Source organism: Pinus tabuliformis, chromosome 5_2, assembly GCF_031772625.1.
Source record: "Pinus tabuliformis cultivar Carrire ecotype Pingquan chromosome 5_2, CPIR1, whole genome shotgun sequence".
NCBI classification, from domain to species: Eukaryota; Viridiplantae; Streptophyta; class Pinopsida; order Pinales; family Pinaceae; genus Pinus; species Pinus tabuliformis.
Genome location: NC_142306.1, coordinates 408,242,198 through 408,269,025, shown reverse-complemented (window position 1 = coordinate 408,269,025; position 26,828 = coordinate 408,242,198). Strand labels below are relative to the sequence as shown.

Below are 26,828 nucleotides of genomic sequence, written 5' to 3'. Positions count from 1 at the left end.
TGATGTTTTCTCTGGTTCTTAGTATAGCAATAGGGGTAGAGTATGAAAGTTCAGGGGGTTATTGTTCCTCCTAACAATAACTGTGCTAAACAGAATCAGTCACAGAGCCTTTTTCATGGCAGGTTCTGTATTACTGACCTCTATTAATGTGTTTTAAATTAGTTATTGCTACCCTGTTTCTCTTTACATGCATGCTATTTTTAATTTATTTGTATTAAAGTACTGGACAAACATTTTGGTTCTAGAGCTGTCCCTGTTGAAAGACAATGTTGTACTTTTTGATGCTCTCTGCAAAAGTTTCATACTGAAGGGATAGAGTGCAATGGAGAATGAAGTACTGCTGGATTAAGAGTATTGTTCATGCTCGACAACTTAGCATTATGGTTATTGGACAAGATGGCTTGAAGATGAGGTGAATTCCTTTTTACTTGTAAATATGTAGCCTCTTGATTCAATCCAAGAAGGGTAAATTGTTTATAATTAATCTTTCCTTAACTGGAAGAAAGTCGTTATAACTGTATTTTTTAGGGGATACTGCTTTCTTATTAAAAATTTTAATTTTTATTGTTGGATCATGTTGCTTCACTATGCACTATCCTCGTTGAAGAATACAAAGAACATGCATATGAACTCTTGCGACTTCCTTATATACGGAAAATTTTGGTACACAGTTCATCTTTATTCTCCATTATGTATTTTATCTTTTGTTCTTAATGTCTATGGAAACATTTGCAAGGCAAAGAGTCTTCACTATTTTGTGCGCAACGTTCTAATCTTTGTGAGCTTTTGAGTCTCGGACACATCTGCATTTTTCTTATTTTCATTGTTGAGTCTTTGAGGAAATTACAACTGTCAGCTTGCAGGTATTTTTCTTGATTCAACTGCTGGATATTTCACCACAAGGGACAGAGTTGCAGTTGATTTACTGCTTGTTGGTTGCAGCCAATATTATAGTACCATGGCAAATAATTTTATAAGTCTATCCAAATTAAAATTAATTTAATCGTATCTTTAAAAAAATTCCAGAACTTCAAAAGGCACTCTGTCAACCAATTTCATCAGTACTAATGTCAAATAATTTAAGAGATATATTAAAATTAAACTTAATTTAACCGCACATTCACAAAACCTTAGAAAACAACAACCCACAGTCTAATCATATCTCATTTGTCAAGCAATTTCATCAGTACTAATGTCAAATAATCGAAGAAACATATTAAACTTAAACTTAATTTAACCCCACATTCACAAAACCTTAGAAAACAATAACCCACAGTATAATCATACTTCAAGAGCAAAAGCATTTGACCATGTGATTTTCGCTATCATATAAGATTAAGCATTTGACCATGTCATTTAATTTCATGAAAAGAGTAATGGAAAGTGAAGCAGATATGGCTGCAATGGAAAGTACATAAAGCTGCAACAAATCATTTGTACATGCTCTGCAACAACTGCCCGTGAAAAGGGGTATTGGAGAAAATTCCAGAGATGCAAAGCACTAAGTTTAATATCCATATATTGCAAAAAAGAAAACCACTTGGTCCTAAATGGAGTAACTGAGATACAGGTCTAATTAACCCTGTTTTAACATTGCTCTCCCAACAAAAAACACTTCAAAATACGATCAGGAATGCCTTCCATTTGGTTGAATAAGTGACCAACCCCAGGAAGGTCATGATAGTGGATGCAAGAAAGCTTTTCACCAATGTAACGCTGCAAAGTCACCGGCACTAATGCATCCTCATCCCCTTGCCATATATGAACTGAAACATCATTGTTAGGAAATGGGTTATTGAGTTCCAAAGGATCAAAATCCCACTTGCCAAACATGACCATCAATGCTGCCTTCAAACGCTGTAGAGGCAAATGAATCAGTAAATAAGGAGAAAACAAATCTTGGATCCAGAATCAGGCATAGTACCAGTATCTTGTTAAATTGGAATTCTTTGTCTAATCTTAGCATTGGTTTATTGAGAAAGAGAAAAGTCAATCAACCTCAAGCAAATTCCACAATTCAATTTCGTTAAGAACAACATAGCATTCTGATTTGACTTTTGAAAATGGTTTTTTCTAGGAAAAGGAGAGATCAAGGTCTCAGATGGAAACCAAAGTCTGTCAACCTCAAGCAAATTTCGAAATTCAATTTAGTTGAAAAACATAGCATTCTGACTTGCCATTTGAAAATGGTCGTTTCTAGGAAAAGCAGAGGTCAAGGTCTGAGTTGCAAACCACGTTAAATAACATAAATAGACAAGAAATTATAATTCACTTTCCAAAAAGAAGTGAGAGGTATAAGGCCTAGATCAAGGAAAAATAAATACTTCAGCAGATCTTCCACTTGCAGCTAAGTTGCGGCCTAGCTCGCGGACATGCCTGTTCAGAGGTTTCCATGTCCCTTGAATAACGCTTGAAGAAGGAAACCATTTTTGGGTATTCCACCAATAAGTCAGCCAAGGGGTATAATAAGCAACACGAAGTGCCCATTGATCTTGTCGGGCTTGCTGATAATAAGCTTCTTTAGATAAATTAACTGGGAAACCAGGCCACCTGTAGTTTATTATAGGTGCTAAGAGTGCAGCACCCGCTAACCTGTGTTACCATCATTCATATTTCAATGTTATTAAAGTGCAGAATCCCAAAATTTCTTAGAAAAGGATCTAGCACAACCGTTGTGTTTCTTAACTATAGTCACAGAGACTGCAAAGTTCTCTGTGTGCACCCTATTTAGTATTATATCAACTAATATCATAGACAATAGATGCAAAGTTGGGAAAAAAAAAGATGAGAACCTGTGTGGTATATATTTGAGGGATCTCCATATCGCGTATCCCCCAAGGGAGAAGCTCATCACATAAAATTTGGGACCAAGATCAAGTTGGTCTGCAAGCTGTTCAATATCTAAAGCCGCACTTCTTACAGATCGCTTAGGATGAGGATCGCTTTCTCCGTACCCAGGCCTGTCGAAGGTTACAATGTACACTCCCATCTCTTTCACAATTTCCTGCAAAACCTGAATGCCATTGTGCAATTACCTCAAAAGCTGGAAAGGTATCATTTCTAGATCCTGTAAAACCATGTGCCATAATGATAGTATACTTTGCTCTCTCTCTGGGAACTCCACTTTCCCTGTAGGCCAAATGTCTTCCATCTTGAAGCCGAATTCGAGGGGCAATAACTGGAGGGCCATTCAGAGATCCACAGATAGCAGAAGGGGGCGGCTGGATGGACTTGGATGCCCATGCAAGGAACCCCACCATTAAAACAATGGCTAATTTTCTCAATATACCTGAAATGCTATGTTGTTACCTTTGCTTAACACTTTGAGTATTTGAGTATGTTAGCTCATAAAATAGGGAAGGCATTCAAAACTACAACAAAATTGCCATTAATGATCAAAAAGAGCAGAAAACAATTTTAGGTTAAACTAACTTACCTCCACTCAATGCATCAGATCTTTTGTCCGACTTGCCCGTTCTGGTATGGGCTCGGGCAGCTGCAGCCGAAACTTTTCGGTTCCCAGCAGCCATATTCTATAAAATATACTATGCCTCCCAGAAAACTAAAATAAAGAGAAAGAAAAGGCGCTTATCTCGGCAGCCTTCCAATAAAATCGACCACACCAAGAGGGCTCAATGCATATGAAAAATACCCAAATGCAAAAACAGGGCATTCACTATGCTTCCTGTCAGGATTTTCCTTGCCAATAAATTCAACAGCTGAGATCCTCCTCAATTTCTTTATCCTTAAACAAAATTCTATGCATGCTCCTATCTAAGGATAGAATTCCCCCCGGTTAGGCCAAAATGTGAATCAACTGTACTGTACATGATAAAATCCAAACACCAAGAAGCAAATCAGAGAAATCTAGGCAAGCCCAATTCAGAAAAACCCAAAAATGTCACATGCAATATCATGCAGAAGCCCCTTTTCTGGTTTATGAATGTCCAATAGCAATTATCACAAAACTTACCTACAGAAACGAATCTCCAATTGCAATTATCACAACACTTACCTCCATCTCGGTTCTGGGTTCAGGCATGCAATATGATGAAGTTGGAGCTATAAATGAGGTTGAAACAGAGCAGAATCCCATCGCATATAGCTTTTCCAAGTCCTTATGCAGAACATTCTTATACCAGAAAACTACTTGCATCATAACCAGTCCCTGCACATGAATTACTTATGTGTTGGCTGGTAATTTGGCTAGGGTGAATGTGTTCGACATTGTCCACTTGTCTCAATGAGCAAGTGCAGACTCGACACAACTTTTTGGACTCTTTTGAGAAAATTTGTTGTTTTGAGTTTACCATTAAGCTGAATAACAAACCAATCACCAAAGTAAGCACAGCTAAATCCAAATTTGTAGCTACTACCTAACATTCATCAACAGGAGCCATTCATTCAAACATGCAACATAAAAACAAAATGCTCAAGAAAAGAAAACTTGTGTTGTTAAAAAGCAAACAGACATTCACCTTCGTAACTCCAAGTCCTTGCAGACCAACCATATGAAGTCTAAACCTTTCCGAATCAGTAGTAAAAGTGGATTGTGCAATGCAAGATGCAATTCGCAAGCAAAAGGATCATATCTTAGATGACTGCAGAAAAAACAAATATTTAAACAACAAATAAATAAATTTTTGAACTAAACACAATTGAATGAAAAAGCTAAAAAAAAATCGTAGCTACTGCCTAAAATTCATGGACACAACCCATTCATTCAAATATGCAGCATGAAAAACAAAATTGTAGCTACCGACTTAAAATTCATGAACAGAACCCATTCATTCAAACTTGCCGCACAAAAACAAAATTATCAAGAAAAGGGAAATTTTGTTGTTAAAACCAAAGAAACATTCACCTTCCTAAGCTGACCCGGCCGTATGAACATTGCAATACCAGTAGTAAAAGTGGCTTTTGCGATGCAAGATGCGACTTGCAATCGAAAGGATCATCTGTTTGAAAAGCTTTCTTTCGATATGTTTACAAAATTTGGCTCTGGCGATTAGGCTTTTTGTTTTGCACTTAGGGTTTCCTATATTTTTTCTTGGCCGCCCTCATTGCATGGGGAGGCACCATTAATGTAATACTCTCGCTTGGAAATCACCCCAAATATCACTGTGTTTTCTGAGTTTTGATGAGTTTATCAGTGAAGATTTTCGTCAAACAGATTAGTAGTATACTGCTATAGATGTCATTTGATGTTTGGGTTTAAATGTATATGAACAGTGAACAACAAGTACCCAAATAATACCCCAACAGCTGACAAATAAAGAAAAGGGCTTTCTAAACACACTTTTAACAACAGATTGGCGCTAGCATCGAATCAGTAATTTGACAAATAACATAAGAGGCGTGATCATTCATTGACTGAACCATTGAAAGATTACACAGAACAAGGATAAGAGGAACCTGGTTTCATTTACCAGTCCATGAATAAAACCTATACAGGCCCCACGTTACTGCACTTCAGCAACCACAACTTCAGTAATACGCTGACCAGGAGGTATACATTAAGAATCGATTAGACATTGAGAACAGGTATTGACATAAGGATAGGAATACTCGACATATTTAACAGAACAGCCTCTGTTGTTGGGCAATCTAAGCCAAAGGTTGAGTCCATTTCCCTAAGAAAGAGCCATTTACCAACAAAACACGGAAGCCATATGAGATGCATGTGCACAGTTCATCATAAAAAGGAGGGCAGTATAGGCCAGAATTTTAAGGAATCATCTGCTTGAGTCTAGGGATTTCTATCTCTGTCCAATGCACAAACTAAGGGAATTGACGTCATGTGCGTATACACGAGTTAGAGATTTTGCTGTAAACGAGATTTGAACAGACTGTCAAATTAAGTTTTTACAGCAGAACCTCTGCTGATGACTGGTCTAACTATAATGAAGATAAATAAATAAATAAGAGATTATAAAGAAGGAATAAGATAACAGTCCATAACCACAGAGAAGATAGGTGGTTAAGGCATTATTGTGGAACAAAAAAATTTCATATATAAATAAACATCCAAAGACTAAGAAAGAAACCATGAACAAACTTGCCTGGAGCGATCACCTCTGTCACGGCTAAACTTGCAGGTAAAAATAGGAGGACTGTCTTCAGGGCGTCAGGGATTAGGGTAAAAATTGACCACGTGATGAAAGCTACCTGCAGCGAGTTGGCAGCAGGGGTCAAAACCGTAGCTGTAGTGGAGAAAGGCGCCTCTCTTCATAACCAAAAAAGACGCAGCAGCAATAGTTGCATTCAACAGACCGATGGATAGAATGAATGAAAAGAAAATAAACACAGAAATAGCAATCACCTCTGTCACAGGTAAAAATGCGCTGATGATCTTTTCCTTGCGCTTGCAAAATGTGAGGACTGTCTTCTGTCTTCAGGGCGTCAGGCTGTCGAAGAAACTGGAAAATAAACCGTGAATGAGGTTGTGTTCTAACCTCCATAGGAACCCCAGAACAGTTAAACGCCGGCGCCATTTTCTCGCAGAACATAAATATCCACCACGCCACTCCCTCAGAACTGTTCCGCCACTCCCTCGCAGAACCGTCCCGCTGAAAAACTTCTGGTTTTCTACCTGCACGAGACTGGAAAACTCCTGCAGAATCCGATGCCACGTGTCGGTATGAGGAGCGAAGGGGCTATTCAGAAAAAGATGCCACGTGTCAGCACGAGAGTGAAAGGAACGACGAAAGTCTGTTCCAAAGGAAGGCCTATCGGCCTAATTAGTCTACCACTTGAATCAAGCCATGCCAAAATACTATATCTATTTATTGATGTAAGCCCAATAAATTTAATGGATCCACCACATTTAATGACATTGTGTACCCATAGAAGAAATAAGCTAGAATAGCATGCAAAAGAGGTGATACTAAAAAAAGAGTTGTGTTTTCGGGCTTGGAAAGTGGTGTCCCATAATCAATTGCCCACAATACGCCATTCCTCATAACAAACATGCATGTTGCACAACCTGTTTAATAAGTGTTTTTGTTCTTTCACAAGTTAATGAAACAAATGACATGGATGGAACGTAGTTTCACAAATTAAACTAGCCGTTTAATATAGTTGTTACTTAATAATATTTGTTTTTAATATATTAATATATTAATATATTAATATTATAATTTAAACATTATTGTTCAAGTATAGCTATTACTTCAAATTACTTCTCTACATTGCTCTCTATTTAAGCCTTGGCCATGGTTTGCCTCTTCATCTGGTCCTGATGATGAACCACACTTGTTGGTTCGAAACACGTAGGCCAAAAAATTCTCTCATGTGATTTCTACCAAAAGACTTTGTTTAATTCATTATGGATCACAGAAGCTTGAATATAGAAAATATTAAAATGTATATAATTGTACAATGTATTCAATCATGGAGATGAGTGGATAAGGATCCTAACATAAATAAATACTTATTAGGCCGATAGGCCTTCCTTTGAAATAGACTTTCATCATCCTTTTGATTCTCAGGTTGACACGTGGCGTGAAATTTGGGTCCAACGAAACGCGATTTGCAGAGGAAGGTCGGGCATTCAGGTTGACACGTGGCGTGAAATTTGGGTCCAGCGAAACGCGATTTTTTAAATGTTTGTAGTCTCCGCTATATGCAAGCAGTTCACTATAACTTTCCTTTCCTCGCACATTTCCACTGGAATCGCTAGCTTCCGTATCTTGAGAAGGTGGAGACTATCCAGCGTTAACAAAGTCATACTCATATCTCCGTGGTGGCATGGAGTCTGCATTGAAACCTGATCCCATTTCCACAATTGATTCTAGCTCCTTCAATACTTCCCTCATCAACGGTCGCTCAGAACCTAATTCCTCAACGCAGCTCAGTGCCATGCCCAAGAGCCTCTCAAACCCCGGTAGTGGATTGGTATCAGCAGATTTTCTTAACAATGGATCCATTAACTCCTCCTGCAAACCACTTATTCCCCTGCTCTATAGGGCCGCCTTCACCAATCTGACCACGAATTTCCCGCCCTGAATGGGGGACCTCGCTGTCTTGGTGTGCGTCCATAGGGAATTATCTACGCAGGCACGAAATGCACTGGATGTGTGGAAAACCGCTGAGTCCAGCCGAGGTAGAAGTCGCTAATGATGCACACAGGGCATGACTTCTGCTGTTGGATCCACTTCTTGATTGGCTCTGCTAACAATCGAAATGAGTAGACGAGAAGAGGGATGAATTTCCGGGGAATATCTTCTTGTAGTTCCTTTTGATCTGATGGGAGGGGGATGTACAGAGGCCGAATGTCCAGGGACTCTGTTTTTGCTCACTGTAAGAAATGTTGCAGGGGAGGGGAATGAGAACGCGTTGTCTGCCATGAGTCCCTTATTAGGTCATTATTAGGTCATTCAGGTAAATGGTTGGGGGGATTTGACAAAGCAAATAAATGAATCTCAATTGTCGTTCTAAATGAGTAGTGAGACTTACTTTAATATCTGAAAAACTTTGCTGTGAACTGGAAGAAAATCCATGTTTAATGCCCCTGAATTACATTAAATTTAAAACACCATCCACTATGAAAGACACACTTGCTAATTTTTAGCTCTAACTATTGCAGAGCAATATTGAAGAGCGCAGATGCTCGAGTATCATCACATAGTTACACGTTGCAGTCACTAGGGCAATACCAAATTTTAAACTATAATCAAAACTCCAACCAAAGAAAGTAATTGAAAAATTACAAAACCCAATCCTGCTTTCTTGCATAATCAATACTGAAATTTGAAAATATAAAATCCTAAGGATACACGTGCACATCCAATTACCAAATTTTTCATGATCCTCTGCAGATTAATCTCCTTCCATTAATGAGCCAAAGGAGTAATCCAAATTGGCAATGCAATATCACCCTGTTTTTTTGCATTTCATATCCTTTTAGCATAAATGCAATGCAAAAGAGAACATACTTCTAGGTAGGCTAATTTGTTTGCATTTTTATTTGCAGGGTTTAATTTGATTTCTGAAATATTTTGGAATAGAAATGATTGAGGTAAAACACTGATATTTTTTTATTTTTGGAATGGGGATTGCCAAGAGTTTCGCTGCTACATCTTAGTTCTAACAGCTTTGAAGGAAGCATTTCTAAAGATATTGGCAATGCTAGAAATTTATCTAACCTACAAATTGACTGTAATAGATTTTCAGGTAAGCTTCCATCTGAGATTGCCAAGGTAGAGCTTTTATCTGTTTTCAATGCTAGCAATAATAAATTTTCAGGAAGTATACCAGATGCGCTTTATGGGTTACATAATCTTGATGTATTGGGTTTGCAAGTAAATTTACTTTCTGGTAACATTTTGTCGAGTATTGGGTCTCTGAAACAGCTTACAGAGCTTAACTTGAAAGGAAATGATATTTATGGTGAAATACCTATGTTTAGCCAACCTTACGTTTAGTTTCCTAAATCTATCAAACAATCAACTGTCTGGAACAGTCCCCAGTAGCTTGAGTAAATTCAGAGAGGCATTTATAGGCAATCCAAAACTCTGTGGAGAAGATTTTCAAGATATCGAACCCTGTGTCAAGATATCAAAAACGATTCTACATCAACAAGAAATTCAACATCATTCACTCAAGGCAATTTCAAAGGAAGTAGAATATAAATTAAGGATCCATCTCTGCCTCCTGCAACACCAACGCGAAAGGCAAAAGTAAGTTTGTTTGTTTGGGCAGAAAGGAAAATGGCAAGCTGTACTGCATGCCAGGTTATCAAATGCAAAGGTAACTACTTCAGTTCAGTTCAGTTCAGTGCAAGGAGTCAGGGCCACATTCTTTTTATTTCATGTATATCATTTCATGGAAAAAATGATTTTCAGGGTCAAGCTGGATTTATGCAAACTGTATGTGTGCAATTTATGCTTCTTGAAATCTGATATATTTTGATTTGAACTTTTGTTACAGCTGCTATTGCATGGGGTGCAGGGGAGCCTCTGAAGATTGAAGAAGTGGAAGTGGCTCCTCCACAGGCAATGGAAGTCTGGGAAGCAAAGGTATGCTATGAATAATTATCATTAAACATCAAGTTTCTGGGAAGCAAACGTATGCTATGAATAATTATCATTAAACATCAAGAAAATTTGAAGGAAGGATATTAATTACACATATCCAACTGCACTGCACTGTATAACACATACAAATATTGCTTTTAACAATGAAATGGAATGACTGATATTGATACTGCTTTGGTTGCAGGGCCAAAATCTCTCTTTCCCCACATTTTGGGACATGAAGCAACTGAGTATGCACTCTGCTCTTGCCCATGAGTTCTATGTATTCAAAAAAATTAGTTAGTCATATTAGTAGGTGTGTGGAATTTCAAAAAAGTTAATTAGTCATACTAGCAGGCATCATGTAGAATTTCAAAAGGGAAAAGGGACAGTAATTTTATTATGATTCATTGGTCACTAACTATAGATATGTTGCTTGACACATAGTTGTTGAGAGTGTTGGAGAAGGGGCGAATGACCTCAAGGAGGGTGACAATGTGCTTCCCTTATTTACTGGAGAATGTGGAGAATGCAGACACTGCAAGTCAGACGAAAGCAACATGTGTGATCTTCTAAGAATTAATACTGACAGGGGGGTTATGATAAATGATGGGAAGTCGAGGTTTTCAATCAATGGGAAACCCATTTACCACTTCCTTGGCACATCCACTTTCAGCCAGTATACAATTGTGCATGTCAGTTGTGTTGCCCAAATTAATCCAGAGGCTCCTCTTAACAAAGTCTGTATTCTCAGTTGTGGGGTTTCAACAGGTAAATCATTTTCTGGACTTTTTGAGGGTAATTTGTTGATGATTGTGAAAAAGAGATCATTAAAAGGATATAATTGACATTGTATATTGTTTTATCCAATTCCTAAAGTTATGGTTTCCTGGACTGTTAATAATAAAATCATCCATGATCGTTCCCTTGATTGAAATTCTTATTCACAATTTATTTTGTTGTGGGATCAGGCATGGGTGCGACTTTGAATGTAGCAAAACCCAAGAAGGGTTCTCTTTATATTTTGTCATTTCAATTATATTATTATTAATTATTATTATTAATTATATTATTATTATTATTATTATTATTATTATTATTATTATTATTATTATTATTATTAATGTTTAAATAAAAATAGTTACAAAATTATTTATAGATCACAAAATTAACTGTATTTTATTAAACATCACATAAGAATACAATAAGTATTGGTTTAAGAATATTATAATTTGACTTTCTAATCGCACTATACAATTACGGGGCCTACCTTATTTCCATCTGGTTATGGTTACCTTCCGGATTTCTATTTCTATGTTTACCTATAAAATAAATAAATAAAAAATGTCTTTCAATTCGAAATACACACAATGGTAAATGTTGACATAATCCAAGTAAATAATGTTGATATTGCGGAACGGTTAATGTTTATATAATCTATTTAAATAATGCTTTTCAAACACTCATGGTTTAAGTAAATAATGTCTTTTCTTATTTGAAATCAACTATTGTTGATCTTACCTTCACTTGAGGAGTTATCATTATTAATTAAGGTGGTTTTATATATGGTATAAGTGAACAACAATTTTAGAAATAATTAATGAGTTTACAAGTTGAAGATAGAAATACATTAGATAACGCGCGGTTATTTTAAAATATTAAATTACAATGTGGAAAAGCATATTACAATTACATAATGTTTTAGTCGTAGTGTCAACTAGCAATGTAAGTGGTTTGTTTTAATATTTGCAAATCACAAATTTCTTCGCTTTTCATTTATCATGTAAAACGGTGTAATTTATTTTTTATTTAAAAAAATAAAGTGTGTTGCCAATAATCTATTGAGTTTTTAGTATGAATGTGTTTTAAATTTAATATATTGATATGAATGGTTTGGTTTTGGTTTTGTTGTTTTAGTATGAAATCTGCTGGTATGGGATGGTCATGGTGGTTATTGCCTTGGTCACTAGTGAGCTTTGTATATGCTTGACTATCTATAGAGGTTTCTTGCTTTTAATAATCCTATCGGCCTCTCTTTGTACCTTTTAGGACAATTTCTAGTAAATACTCATGATAATTAGAGGATAAGATAAAGGTTACATGCATAAGACTTATGACAAAGTTTTTTTCATGGAAAATGTGATTTTATTACAGCTTCAATTGAGCTATGTGAATATCAAGTAAACATGTAAGACATTATAAAATCTTTGCACAACAACTACTACACTAGACCAATGTGACTCTCCTCTCCTTTATGTTTTCCTCAAACTTCTTTGTTGACTTCTATCTATGTCTCTGAGTTAGTTTCATTGGCTTCTATTTATGTCTATAGATTAATTTCATTTTACAAAGACATTCACATTACATACCATTATGTTTTAGCTTAACTATGAACATTATAATTTCAATCACACTTGATAATAATTTTTTTATTAATAAGCATTGTTTTTTCCCACTCTCCAATATATTAATTACTCAAACATAAGAATAAAAATATACACAACATTTCATGGCCACAAATAAGTATTTCATATCTTTATCATGTACAACAACGAATTATATTCATATTCATTAAATAATAAAAATTGGAAAAATTAATAAAAATTTAATTATTTGAAATTTAAAAAACATTGTAATGCATAAATTTGAAAAAGTAAATTTAGTTGGACCTGAAAAACAACCTAAATCATTTTGGTCCAAAAGGTCCATATCAAATTATTCAATTGGTACAAAAAGTTAATATAATAATTTTATAATTATATTAATTGAATATAAGATAGTAATATATTTTATAATTATCTTAATTAAATATAATATAGTATACAAATTTTTGGTTGTGTGCAACATTTTAGACATCAGTCATTTAAAAAAAAAATTAATCATATTTGGAAATTTAATATAATAATTTTATAATTATATTAAATAAATGTAAAATAATAAGAAAATTAAGTAATAATATATAAATCTATTTCCCTGTAATAAGATTATACTTGCATATTTAATTAATAACCTCTTTAATTCTTAATCATAAAATTAAAATTCCTAATTAAAAATTTTAATAGGTAAAATATATTGTTTGAAGAACTTTTCTAATTAAAAGTTTTAATACGTAAAATATGTTGTTAGTTTTTAAACATATAAATATTCAATTACGTTAGACTTTTTATGTTGGTGCTATTATCTTATTGTATATTTGTTTTGTTTTGTTTTGTTTTTTTTTTTTCGGGTCTGTTTTAAGATGCCACTGTTTACAATATTTTTTTGTATGATTATCTGGGATTCTCATCTAACTATTTTCTAGTTATGTTTAGTAGTTATTTGTAAGCATTTATTATCTTATTATATAGATGTTTTTTCGTCTGTTTTAAGATGTCATTGTTTACAATATTTTTTGTATGATTATATGGGGATTCTCATCTAACTATTTTCTAGTTATGTTTAGTAGTTATTTGTAAGCATTTTTGGCCAACTCTTTTCCTGGGATGGTCACTCTAGATATGGAAGATTTTTGTTTCCATCAGTTTATTTTGGTAGATACATTTCTTAGCTTATAATTTCCTAACTTGATTGCATGAGGGAGATACCTGAATATGTGATTAAAATATAGATGTAGCCTATTGAAAATGGCAAGAAGAAATGCTAAAAATAGAAGTGCTAAAAATAGCAGTTTGGGTATTAGTTGGACATAACAATAAGGAATGAAAAATGGAAGTACTAAAAATAGAATTGCTATAAATAGCATTTCGGGTTAGATTCCAATTTTAGTTAGTCCCTGAACTAAAATTGAGAATTAAAATTCGAATTTGATCTTAGAAGTTGTTTGTAAAATAATTAATTAATTCATCTTGAGTTAATTAGTTAGAGAAAATCAAACATGAAGTCTATGTGAAGACATGCAACAATTATCCCTTTGATTGAGGAAGTTATCCCTTAATTGAGGAGATCGGGATGAGTTGTACTCTGAATTGTAATTAGTTAGCTCAATTAACTGAGTTAAGTCCAGTTAGATTAGTTCCAACAGTTTGTGGCACTGATTGTAAGTTCGGTTAGTTAATGCATGCGTGCATGTAACTGTTGCACTTCATATAAATGAATATTCTGTCATAAATAACTCATGCATGTTAGTTCAGTTAGAGACCCAGTTGAGATCAGAGGAAGGGATAGTGTACTATCAGTTGGAGGAATTTTCCTATATAGAAAACTCATCCGTGCAGAAGGAATTATCTCCTTCAAGATTGTGCAGTTACCTCTGAGTTTAGTGAGCAGTGTGAGAGGTGAATTCACACAAGTGGCAGCATTGGACCCCAAGAGAAATTGCACAAGGAAATAAGAGGCTTAGAGGGCAAAGGAGAAGGTTTGTGAGAAGCCTTTGACTGTCTATGAGCAGCAATTGGATTGTACTGAGAACTTGATAGCTTGTGAGCTAAAGCTTTGCGTAATCCGAACATATTTCCACTTGTATGATATTACAGAGATCAGGGATTTTAGCTGAGGCTTTCCCCAGAGTATTCTTCTATGTTTCATGTGTGTTTGAATCTTCTTCTCTGTTATATGTGTTCTATTTGATCTTGCTCAAAATTGATTAAGCTTCCACAAGTTTGATGGTAGAAGTAGATTAAGTATTTTTCTTTAGTACATTGCATAATTAGTTTAATCTACTGTGAAATTTCTACATGGTATTGGAGCAAAGGTGATCAAAGCGAAGAACAATATACAAAGAAGGGAGAAGTTCGAAGTTTCAAGTTCTTGATTATAGAATTCGAATTCTTATCACATCTCAAATTTCCCCAATGGCATTCAACGGTTTAAGACTCGAGTATGCCCTTGATAGCAATTCGAATTATATAGTCTGGAAGGATCGCATGGAAGTAGTATTAGAGGACAATGGTCTAAAGGACTTCATTGATCAAGAAGTTTCCAAGCCAGTAGCGGCTAATGCTACAGAATTAGCGGAATGGAAGTAATGTGTGGCTAGAGAGAGGAGAATCCTCCTAGAGGGAGTTTGAGACCACATTGTCTCGAGCCTCCATGGGAAGGAGACACCATTTTCAATGTGGAAAACATTGAAAGATCTATATCAGAACAACAACGATCAGAGGAAGTTGGCGCTGAAAGACAAGTTTCAGAAAATCAAGTGTGAAAAGGGTGACACGATCTCTACATATCTGAACAAGCTCACCACCTGCAGGGATGAGCTTGGAAGTGTAGGGATCACGATAGCTGATGATGACATGGTGAGTCTTGCTCTCCTTAGTCTTCCTAAGAGCTGGCATAGCTACCAAGACTCGATAAATGGAAGAGAGAAATTGCTAGCTTGGGAACGACTTTGGTCAGAACTGATGCAGGAGGAGATAAGAAGAAGCACCAGAGATGGTTCTTCATATAGGGAGAATGAAGAAGACTACGCCTTAGCGAGTAAGGCAAAGAAAGGGAAGGAGAAGGATTCTCATCCCAAATCGAGTTCTTCCCATGGTGGGAAGAGGTTTGACAAATCAAAAGTGTGATGCTTTCATTGTCATGAGGTGGACCATTTTGCAACAAATTGTCCATTGAAAAAATCCAAGATGTGATCTAAGGAAGGATCAGATGGTGAGGCACTGGCCTCAAAGTTTGAGTTGGATTTCACCCTCTTCGCATGCATGGTTTCATCCATGGTGGGATGTGGTTGGTTTCTTGACAGTGGAGCTTCTTTCCACATGACCGGCGACAAGAGTTTGTTCAGTACCTTGGAGGAGAAAGATTTCCAGATACTCATAGCGATGGGTAATGATGAAAAGTATCGTGTCTCAGGTGTAGGCACAGTTGTTTTTCAGAGAGAGCATGGAGCTTGCATTACCTTGACCGATGTCAAGTATGTACAAGGACTGAGGAAAAATTTGGTGTCGATCACAATGCTGGAAGATAAAGGCTATGATTTAGTCTTCAGTAAGGGAAAGGTTTTCCTTCGACACATCACCACTAGACAAGTGAAGCAAATCAGTTCACGAGTCAAACCTATATGCTCTTGAGGTTCAAGATGCATGCAAAGCCTTGAGGAGCAAGGCAACTGTTGGAGACTTGGTGGTTGAGAGGGAGAGTACATTACCTCTCAACATGCAGTGCCAGAAGAAGTCTCAGGCAATCGTGAAGGAGCCACAATTGGTGAAGCAACTTCAGGAGGTTGTGGAGCAGCCACAACTGGAGAAGCCGAGAGTAGATCAAGTGGAGGCATCCACTCATGCAGAGACCTCTAGTAGGGGGGGAATTTGAGCCAAGTGGGCAGAGGGATCATATGCATCCATACCTCTAGGTCAGAGGTGGAGCGATGTGGAGTGACAGCCCCAAGAAGGTTGGAATAGGGGTAGGATCATTGAGGTACCCAACCTCTTTGATTAGACCTTGCTACGGGAGCCCCGATGAGGAGTAGCAGGACTGGCTGAGTGGGTAGAGACAAATACGGATGGAGCGGTAGAAAGAGCTATAGTGCAGGAATCCCAAGACAATGCAGAGCTAGCAGGTTGCAACAATGCGAGAGGCACAGGAGTGTTGCACCAGTGCAGGATGGCACAAAGAGGTGTGCAACGGTGCAAGATGCATGTAGTGTTGCAGCAGCTTCGAGGTCAGAGAGGGAGCACTTGTCAGTGGCAGAGGGAGCATCAGCATCAAAGGATGTTTCTAGCCCAACAGGGAGGTCCGTTGGGAGATTTTTTGTTTCTAGAGTTGTTGGAGCAACAACACTTGGGAGAAGTGTTGCATGCAGAACATTCCAAAGGTTTAGGATTGGGTTCGAGTTGAATGCCTTTCTTGTTGAGAGGGAGTGTTGAAAATGGCAACAAGAAATGCTAAAAATAGAAGTGCTAAACATAGCATTGCTATAAATAGCAGTCCGAGTACCAGTGTTGGACATAGCAACAAGGAATGAAAAATGGAAGTGCTAAAAATAACATTGCTATAAACAACATTTCAGTTAGATTCCAATTTTAGTTATTCCCTGAACTAAAATTGAGAATTAAAATTCGAATTTGATCTTAGAAGTTGTTTGTAAAATAATTAATTAATTCATCTTGAGTTAATTAGTTAGAGAAAATCAAACATGAAGTCTATGTGAAGACATGCGACAATTATCACTTTGATTGAGGAAGTTATCCCTCAATTAAGGAGATCAGGATGAGTTGTACTTTGAGTTGTAATTAGTTAGCTCAGTTAACTGAGTTAAGTCCAGTTAGATTAGTTCCAACAGTTTGTGGAACTAATTGTGAGTTCAGTTAGTTAATGCATGCATGCATGTAACTGCTGCACTTCAGATAAGTGAATATGCTCTCATAAATAACTCATGCATGTCAGTTCAAATAGAGACCCAGTTGAGATTAGAGGAAGGGACAATGTACTATCAGTTGGAGGAATTTTCCTATATAGGAAACTCATCCATGCAGAAGGAATTATCTCCTTCAGGATTGCGCAGTTACTTTTGAGTTTAGTGAGTAGTGTGAGAAGTGAATTCACACAGGTGGCAGCATTGTGAGCTAAAGCTTTGTGTAATCCAGACATATTTCCACTTGTATGATATTACAGAGATCGAGGTTTTTAGTTGAGGCTTCCCCCAAAGTATTCTTCTATGTTTCATGTGTGATTAAATCTTCTTCTCTGTTATATGTGTTCTATTTGATCTTGATCAAAATCGATTAAGCTTTCGCAATTTTGATGGTAGAATTAGATTAAGTATTTTGCTTTAGTACATTGAATAGTCAGTTTAATCTACGGTGAAATTTTTACATAGCCTCCATTACATGGAATACAATTCACAATTGTTCATGATGTATTAACAAGGAAAGATAAACATATGTCCTCCTACACTTATCAAATTGTATATAACCTCGGTAAATTAGTAGGAGTATATTTATATATAGTTTTTTAATTAAATTTTATTTTTTGATCATATATATATGAGTTTTGGTTCACCTTGAATGGTTCTTTGAGAAATTAGATTAATGAAAGAATCTTAAATTTTTAACCATTTGAGTTTGAAATCTAAAATGATAATACAAAATTGAAAATGTTTTCATCCATAAATGAATGTTGTTTACTCAAATAACTATATAAACTGCTAAAAATTAGATATAAGCAGTGACAATATAAATAAAGCATAGGCTAAGAAGAGTCTAACGACTCCACCTTGATGGGTTCTTTTCAATGTTGAGGGGACCTGCCCGAGTCTGGTGGGAAGTCGAGATCGTCCTCAGTCATATTCATTCACCTACCTACCTAGGGTCTTCATATATATCTATAGTTCATTCAAAATTAAAATTGCATCTTCCTTATCTTAATTATGATCCAGCATAACTCAAGCTAGCAATATATTCATATGTTGGTACAAATTGACAGTATGCACGTATTAGTTGTTTCTATCTATTGTATGATATGTGGAAAGTATCAGGAGGTCACTTCACTAGGACATTTATGTCTAATAAGAAACTGGAACTCCCTAGTGATATCTCTCTCTTCCTAATCAAGCTTGGCCCGTGTATTCTATGAGATGTGCTCATGGTAGTGTTGTGCCAAGGACACTACTTATTGACAAGCACAAGTTCCCCTTGAATCTGATAATATTTCCCCCCTACAACATCAAGCATACTATCTTGGCATGGTGAATTCCTACTTCCAAAGAACTAATGACTACTATGACCAAGTAAGGATGAGTCTACAACTTGAAAAGATAGACCTTCAGACAAATCTTACAATATGGTTACTTGAAGAAGACACTACTTAGATCAAACACAATGGATAAAGGAGGATATGCAACAGGTGAGAAATACTAGAGATCGATACGTGAAAGTTGATGTGATCATAAGATAGACCAACAGCAAAAAGAAAAATATAGTACTTTATAGAAAGCTCCCAACTTAAACTCTAGGATAAGCACTTCATGCAACTTTAATGAGAATGGTAAGATTTATACCATGCCAACTAATGAATGTTCACCAATGCCACATGCTAGAATGAAGTAGTTATTAATTACAAGTTACAACATCATCCTAAACCTCTTAACCACCCCTACAAATCATGATAACCAAGTGTGGAGGGATATGCTAGCACAATGCCTGTAAGTAACTTCAAATAATGAAAATCAAGTAGCATTACAATGGATATTTTCAACCTAATTTCTCTTATCACATTGTAATAAATTTCAGATTGACGCAACATCAAAGTGGAGTAATGGCACATGGTTTGTTGTACTTCAAAATAATTATCACCTTTCATCTTTGGGGTGGTGCAATAGAACATCCTTAATTTGCATGCTTGGTGGTATGGATGCCATGCGGTCCTTCCACATAGCACCTCCCATATCACCCTTTCCACGAGAGAGAGAGAGAGAGAGAGAGAGAGAGAGAGAGAGAGAGAGAGAGAGTCTCTCTACATAATATAAATACAAAATGTAAAAGTTGATTGGAATGTAAAATGTAAAAGTTGATTGGAATGACATTATCTAAAAAAAAATAGTACTAATTTGTGTTATTAGAAGACAAATAACCATTAACTATTTAACAAATTTTGTGACATAGAATTATTTTTTAATCATAGGATTTTCTAATAACATTGAAGAGTCTAAATATGACCAAGGTATATTGATTTTATTTTTTTCTATTAATTGGGACGATCTTTGCTTTTATTTGGATTTCTAGCTTTCTTTTTGTGAGGGAAATATTTGAATTTTCTGATAATAGATATTTACATTCTAAGCATAGGATGTTTATGTTATCCTGCCACTATGGAAACCAAACCAAACACAAAACCTCAATTGTTCCAAAATATCAAAGGGAAAGGAGTTTTTAACTCCAAAAGAGAAAACAACTAGATAATTTGTTTGGCCATAGCAACCCTTCATCTGCATAATGTTAAAAAAATATACATAAAATAAAAAGTAAAGTAAAGAGGTTGATATGCATGCATGCTTTTTTTTTAGAGTCTGTGGTCTCAACATGGATGGGCTCCTTATTGCTTTTAGGAGAGAAACTAGGATCTAGAGGAGGTCCGTTTTTTCATTTAATTCTTGCAAGTCTATAATTCATTTCCATTACTAGTTGCTGCATTTGATTCAAATATGGGATGGTGTCATTCTTGAGCTCATTGTCATCTATAACCACTCTTCCCAAGAGGAATTTAAGGTGCTAGTAGATATCAATTATATACATATATTGATTATATTTTACCCAAGTATGACCAACATGAGGAACCCTATCTACCACCTTATAAAGCACTAGAGCTCAGCTGCTCGCTAGAGAGATCTCGCTCCACTTGAGTAACTTATTCTTGAATTGGATAAGGGGTCATCTCTTGATACCGAGTAGTTGAGCTCTCAGCTCGAGTTCGAGCTCTACAATTGCCTCACTCTTGATAATAGTATGGTCCATTTTGAACTTTGGCCCTTTGCCTTGGCATGGTGACTAGCGAAAGGGATGAGAGGTTTTTAGATGGGCGCACTGAAACCAACAAAAGTAGCGGGTTCCTGATATATCCTCGGTTACTTGACTCAACGTCCTAGTGGCTGAACAAATACATTAGCAAAACCATCTATGGAAGAGTAGCTAGAACCAAGTCAAGGATTAGTATTAAAAATTCAAACTAATCCATAAATTGTTATGGGTATTCCACTAGATAGTTCGTCACAACAGGTCTGATAAAAATTTATTTAGAAATATGAAATATACATTATTAGGGTTTATTTTTGTTTTTATTTATAAATGTATAGATTGCAGTTAATTGTGTATGCATGAAAACTAAAATTATGCATAAAATAGAGAACAATGAAATAAAAACTCACAAACCACAATTGATATAAGATATGACCCGAGAAACTATCTCGAGAGAAAACCTAGCTAGAAGGTGAGGTTGTTATGCTCTCTTTCTCTGAATAGAAAATGGTTGCAAGTAAAAAGTATGGCCTAAGGCCCGTGGCCTACTAGAGTGTATACATATTCTTTTTTTTTCTCTATCTCATCTCCCTCTCAACCATTTTTTCTCATCTATGGAATAAATGAACTCCAAATAATATAAACTCTTTCCTCCTAGTGGCCCGGTTATAACACAACTCGATAGCCTACTAGTGGTTTGATTTGGCTACCTCAACTTTTAACAAGTGTCACAATATGGACTTTTGTAGAATATTCTTCATCATAATCACATGGCTATCCCATTTTCCATGAATAATGGGGGTGAACATGGCATCCTCTCAAATTATGGTGATGAAATAGGAAGGTCAACTTTTAAGAAACATAACTTTTGCATACAAACTCCGATTAAGGCAATTCTTGTGTCATTGGAAATGTCTCTATGTGTAGAATATGAGATAAATGTGTTGCATTATATCAAAACATTTTTACGCCAAAAAATGTCTTTTGATGCCTCAAAATTCTCCCAAAAGGTGTTAGACCCTAATTTTCTAAATTGGGGCCTACCACAAAAATGGGCCTGTTAGTTGATTCCTCACCTTTTCCCACTCTAAAATCATTAAGATAGATGAAAAATAATATAATAATATAATCCAAAACACAACCCCAATGTATCCAAACATATCTAGGCCCAAATGGACTATAGAGTTGCGAAGGGGGCTCGCTTAAAGGGCATTGCTTCGCTATAAACTCGGCCTTATAGGAGGAGTAGTGTTTTGCATGTCCAGACATACGAATGAATTCCTAGAAATTTAGAGTGCCATCCTTCGTCTTGAAAGAGTAAATAGCATGGTTGCGTCATCCTTTCTATTCTGGACACGAGGTTGGAAACAAATCTAAGCCATTAAAAAATCCATGAAGCTCACCACTAAGAATGGCACCTATAGAAAATTGCAGCGAGTCAAGTAAGAGGGGGAGTTGGTTGAAGAAGTAAAGATGTGAATTTCCAAGGTGATTCATTAATAGTTCTCTTCATATCCATATATGTAGTGAAAATCCTCATCTGACAAGTAGAATCTTGACAAGATGGCCATTGATGGCTAGTCCTTAATTGTTGAAAGATTGAAAAGATTGCACTAATTAGGCTAATTCATGAGAGTTGTGCTATCATCCATGGTATACCTTTGCAAATATCCCGAAATGCCTTTTCACACAGGTAATAAACTATGGTAATGAATGTGGAGCAGACCCACTTGGTGATGCATTGTGATGGCCATCAACATATCATGCAAGACTTAAATGTTCTTTGAGGAGGCATGTTTCCATGTCCCACTAGCTTGTGGGCTGGTAGGGTAGTGGCAACAAGCTCCTCCCACTCCCCCTTTTGCTACCTTGGCCACCCCATCTAGGGTTACATTTCTAAACATTAAGATAATTAATCAATGTGAATTTAATAAGCCTTTAAATAATCACTAGAAAAGGATGTAAAATCTTATTTTGAAAGTAAATAAAATGTGAATAAATTGTTGAAAGATAAAAGAGCTATAATGTAACTAATTAACATGAAATTAAGAGATGGAAGATTAATTATATGACGTTTAAGTTTTGAAAGGTATAAAAGAGAAATATCCATGCATGCAGTTATAAAATGTAGGAAAACTGACACTTTTTGTGCATCATATTTTATTAGAGATTCCATCCTTTGAGAGGAAAGAAATTTAATTATTGATTTTGTAGGAAAAATATTAAAACACTTTAAAGGAAAATTAATGTTTTAAGATCAAAAGTTTGGTAAAGACTTTTAAAGAAAAAAAATGGAAAAAAAATATGAAAAGTCACCTAAGAAGATATATAAATGACATAATAATTGGAAACATAGAAGTTTGATCCTCTATTTTGAATAGAAAGATGATACCAAATATGATTGTTGGGTGTGGGAGTGTAGATTTTGCTTAAGATTTTAAATTTATTTCATGTTAATAAAGAAGTTATTAATGGGGGCAACTTCTATAAGACATCTTTTGTATGATCATGAACCCAATTGTAAACTATTCTCTTGTTTTCATGATATGTTGGATTGTTGTGAGGTTTTATTCTTTGTTGTAGACTAATCTCCTATACTTGGTGTCTTATATCACTTTCATTTATATTGTTTTAGCTAAATTTTGATGTGGAGTTGCAAATGGTACTTATACTTGTAATCTTTCCTCAATTTGTTATTGGTAGTCATGAGGTTTATGCAACATATTTGATTATGAATTTCATCCAACTCACTATCTTGTATTTATCTTTTAGCTTCATATACATTGGTTCTTTTAGTAGACTAGCTCGAGTGCATGCATTTAAATGATGCACAATGCATCTTTACATTTAACAATTAGAATTCATTTTCAGAATTATAAAATAGTAATGGTAGCTAGTTTAGAATTTGGAGGGTTTTCTAGGGCCAAATTTTGTGAAGTCTAATTGTGATGTCTCCCTAAGGTGAACCCATGATGTTGATTGTGGGACATTTCCCTATGTCAATATCATGTGATAAGGTTTTTACACTTCATGTTCAAGTAGGAAATATATGTCTTTCATTTCAAAGTCTCTAGAATATAGCATTGAAATTGAGGAGAGCTTTATTTTCTATTTTCTCTAATCATGAGTCATAAGGGGCTTATCTATAGATAAAAGGATTAAGATAACTAGGATTTCAAGCTTATTTTTGTCCCCACCTTGGGCACATTAAAATATTTGACAATACAATTAATCTTTTTTCCTTTATCCAATTTTACATGGGTGCGGATAGAGTCTTTTTATTGCCAAGAATTTTTAGCAACCTTCATTACAGGGATGACAACCCTATTAGGAAATTGTCTAACTTAGGATATAGAATTTCATTCTACTTGGATGCTTGATCATGTGAAGTGCATTACTTTTTTAGATGACATTGATCCAAGTGGTCATCAAGGACTATCTAAAAAATGGCTTTGATATTGAAAGTTTGCAGTCAAGGTCTTTTAACGCATTTTTTGTTCCATTCCCATGCATTTTTTTTACAAAATTATGCTCAATGATGAGGGATTCAATTGAGTCTACTAATTTTCTTTCCAACAAACTAAACGAGGCTCAAAATAAAATATTAAAAAGAAAAACTATGATGGTAGTAAGCTTTCCCTTTTTAGAATAAGCTAAATTGTCTAACTCAATATTTCCACTCAACTCTAATCATATTCATATTAAAATTATGATATATTAAAGCTCTTATTTCTTAGAATAGATCAATAATACTCTAATTTTAACTTTTTTATTATTAATTTTTTAATAAACTTAATCATTACCTTTCTTCATTATAAATTACTATTATTTTACCTCTATATTTTTAATACATTTTTCCATTATAAATTTTACCACTCTCCCAAAAAAAAATTGAAAGGCTTAACTCAACTTTTATATAAATAAAAAAACCAACATATATACACTCGAAGATGTAACGTGGAAACCCAACTCTTTAGTTCCAGTTAAGTTAATCCACATAGTTTGTCCAATAATTCTTTTCAACAATGAAATATAAGAAGACTATTTATTTATTAAAATAGATCCAAAAGAATCGATAAACTTTTAACCCAAAAGGAAAAAAAACTAAAGTAAAAAGTGAATGAACAAAAAGAATATTCATTGATTCCATTTCTTTTGCGATGCAAGAAATGTGAACCCCTATCTCAAAGCGCAAAAAGAGTCACTCTTATGTCATATCACCCATCTCACTCCATGTATGATGTTCAACCCTTAATACCCACTCACACCATAATCATGTGACCCTTTCATTCATATATGTATGAGGCACCATTTCCTATCAAAATAAAGCATATTATTTATAATAATAGCACGGGGCCTTGATTCATACAGAGCATGTCGCTTCCACAAGTATGGTTGTCCTAGTAATACATCACAAACTTCAAGGGGAGCAATGTCACACAATACCTCATCCGTGAAGGGCTTGATGTTGTATGGAAGGCGACACTGCTGGCTCACACGAAGATCTCGTCCTTGGTGAAGCCACCCAATGGTGTATGGTTGTGGATGTGCTGTGGTCGGTAAGCCCAACCGCTTCACGATCTCTGCTGAAATGAGGTTCTTTTGACTCCCGCTATCAACAATGAACTGTATCGGGGAGCCCTTTACCCACATATGGGAGTGGAAGAGACACTCCTCCTCCTCTGGATCTTCGTGTTCATTTTTCTGGATCTTTGCGGTAGCAACTGTGGCGCTGGGATCTGCATCAATGATCTGCTTCCCTTTTTCATACCCCTTATCGGGTTCTGACTCAGAGTCGGAACATGCATCCGATTCTGAAACCTTTAGCTCAGCCACCAGTGACTGCTTGGCCCGACACTCACTTGTGTTGTGAGTGGAGCTCTTATGGAACTCGCACCATTTTCCAGTGTCCTTTCTCGGCTTCGCAGCGTTGTTCTTTGCTTGCAGCTTCGGCTGGTTGTCTTGGGTTGTCTCGCCTTGACTTTGTCCTTTGTTCTGTGGTTTAGGGGCACCTTTCCCCTGCTTTGGATTCGTAGATCCAAAGTCTCGCTTCTTTTGTTTAAACTTCTGCTCGACCTTGACGGCATATCGGTATGCTGCGCCGAGCGAGGGGATGTTTAGGAATTGTATTTCTTCCTGGATGTACTTGTTCAGGCAACCACGGTATTTGAGTATCAAATGTTGCTCCGAATCCTTGATACCCAACTTTGTGCGAAGGGTATGGAAAAGATTGGTGAACTCCGGCACGTCTTGGTCCCTTCCCTGCCACGGCGTGGTCCACTTTATGTATTCATCCTCATAGCTTCCGACAGGGTAGTACTGCTCCTTGATGGCATCCCGGAACAAATCCCAAGTGGGTGCGGCTGAAAATAGTGAGCCAATACTTTTATCCTTCTACTCGCAGTAGGTTTCCCACCAGTCCTTGACGTGGGGGGCTGCTTTGAGAAGAGCAAAAACAATCTTTTCCCGACTCGAAAATTCATGAATAGAAAAATAACCCTCTAGCAGATTTAACCATTTATCTATGGCATCTGCGTCTATTTGACCCTCGAATATGGGGATTTCAAAATTAACTTGTACCTTAAAGGGTGTGGCATTTCCAGAGTAGCTGCTGGAATCCGATGCGTTGCTTCTGGGTAGCCGCTGAAGGATCTGGGCAAAGCTGTCCATCATCGCGTTCCATTGTCGCTCGAGGGCTTCTTCGAGCAAGATTTTGATGGGATCTCCTGCCCCCTCGTCTTTCTTCTCGTCCGCCATGGGAGGCTGTCGGGATTTGCGAGGCTGGTATTGCAAAGGTTCAACCAGTTCAAGCCCTAACTCCTTATATCCCGACCTTGTTGGGGACATGCAAAGAAAAACAGAGAAAAAGCAGACCGCTCTGATACCACTGATCTGGATTTAAACAGGAACGCAACATATTACAGAGATAACCATATACACAAAGATGCAGCGGAAATAATACTTCATTTCATTAATGGAAAATACTGAAATATGCTTACAACTAGAAATGGAAATAAACCAGCTAGGGCGAAGGTAGCTTATCTCTGAGAAGAGATGTGGTGGCTACATGCCTCTGAACTGTCTTACAATGAGGCTCGAAGGCCTATTTATTGTTGAGAAATAATGGAAAACCCTTAACATTCCAAAGCCTAACCCTAGGAGATGAAACGCCAAACTGTGGGCCCCGTTTGGGGTAAATTGGTACATCAATTTCCCGGGGTCGTAACTTTGGCATATGATCTCCGTTTGACGCATACAATAGCTCGTTCGAAAGATATGTCCGAGAATTATCATTGTTGGAATGGGAATCATATTCCATGGACTCATGTTGCCCCCGGATTCCCCAAAAAACGTCGTTTAGGGCCTCAAAACGGCTCCTGAAGTTCAGGACCCGAAAAACTGCTAAAAATAGTAAGTTGTGCTA

At 36.2% G+C, this 26,828-nt stretch overlaps 1 protein-coding gene and 1 pseudogene across 1 annotated transcript; one reads left to right on the top strand and one right to left on the bottom strand.

The window, feature by feature from the left end:
- Positions 1–1,330: 1,330 nt before the first annotated feature.
- On the bottom strand, positions 1,331–3,775 carry LOC149159252 (uncharacterized). The gene is made up of 5 exons (XM_089433456.1): positions 3,437–3,775; positions 3,036–3,289; positions 2,793–3,004; positions 2,325–2,592; positions 1,331–1,857 (listed from the first exon to the last, which is right to left on the bottom strand). The coding sequence occupies exons 1-5, from the start codon at positions 3,528–3,530 to the stop codon at positions 1,588–1,590; spliced, it is 1,098 nt and encodes a 365-aa protein (XP_089289582.1). The 5' UTR covers positions 3,531–3,775; the 3' UTR covers positions 1,331–1,587.
- Positions 3,776–9,710: 5,935 nt separating this feature from the next.
- The window catches only part of LOC149159251 (alcohol dehydrogenase-like), a 34,299-nt pseudogene continuing 17,181 nt past the window's right edge, over positions 9,711–26,828 (top strand).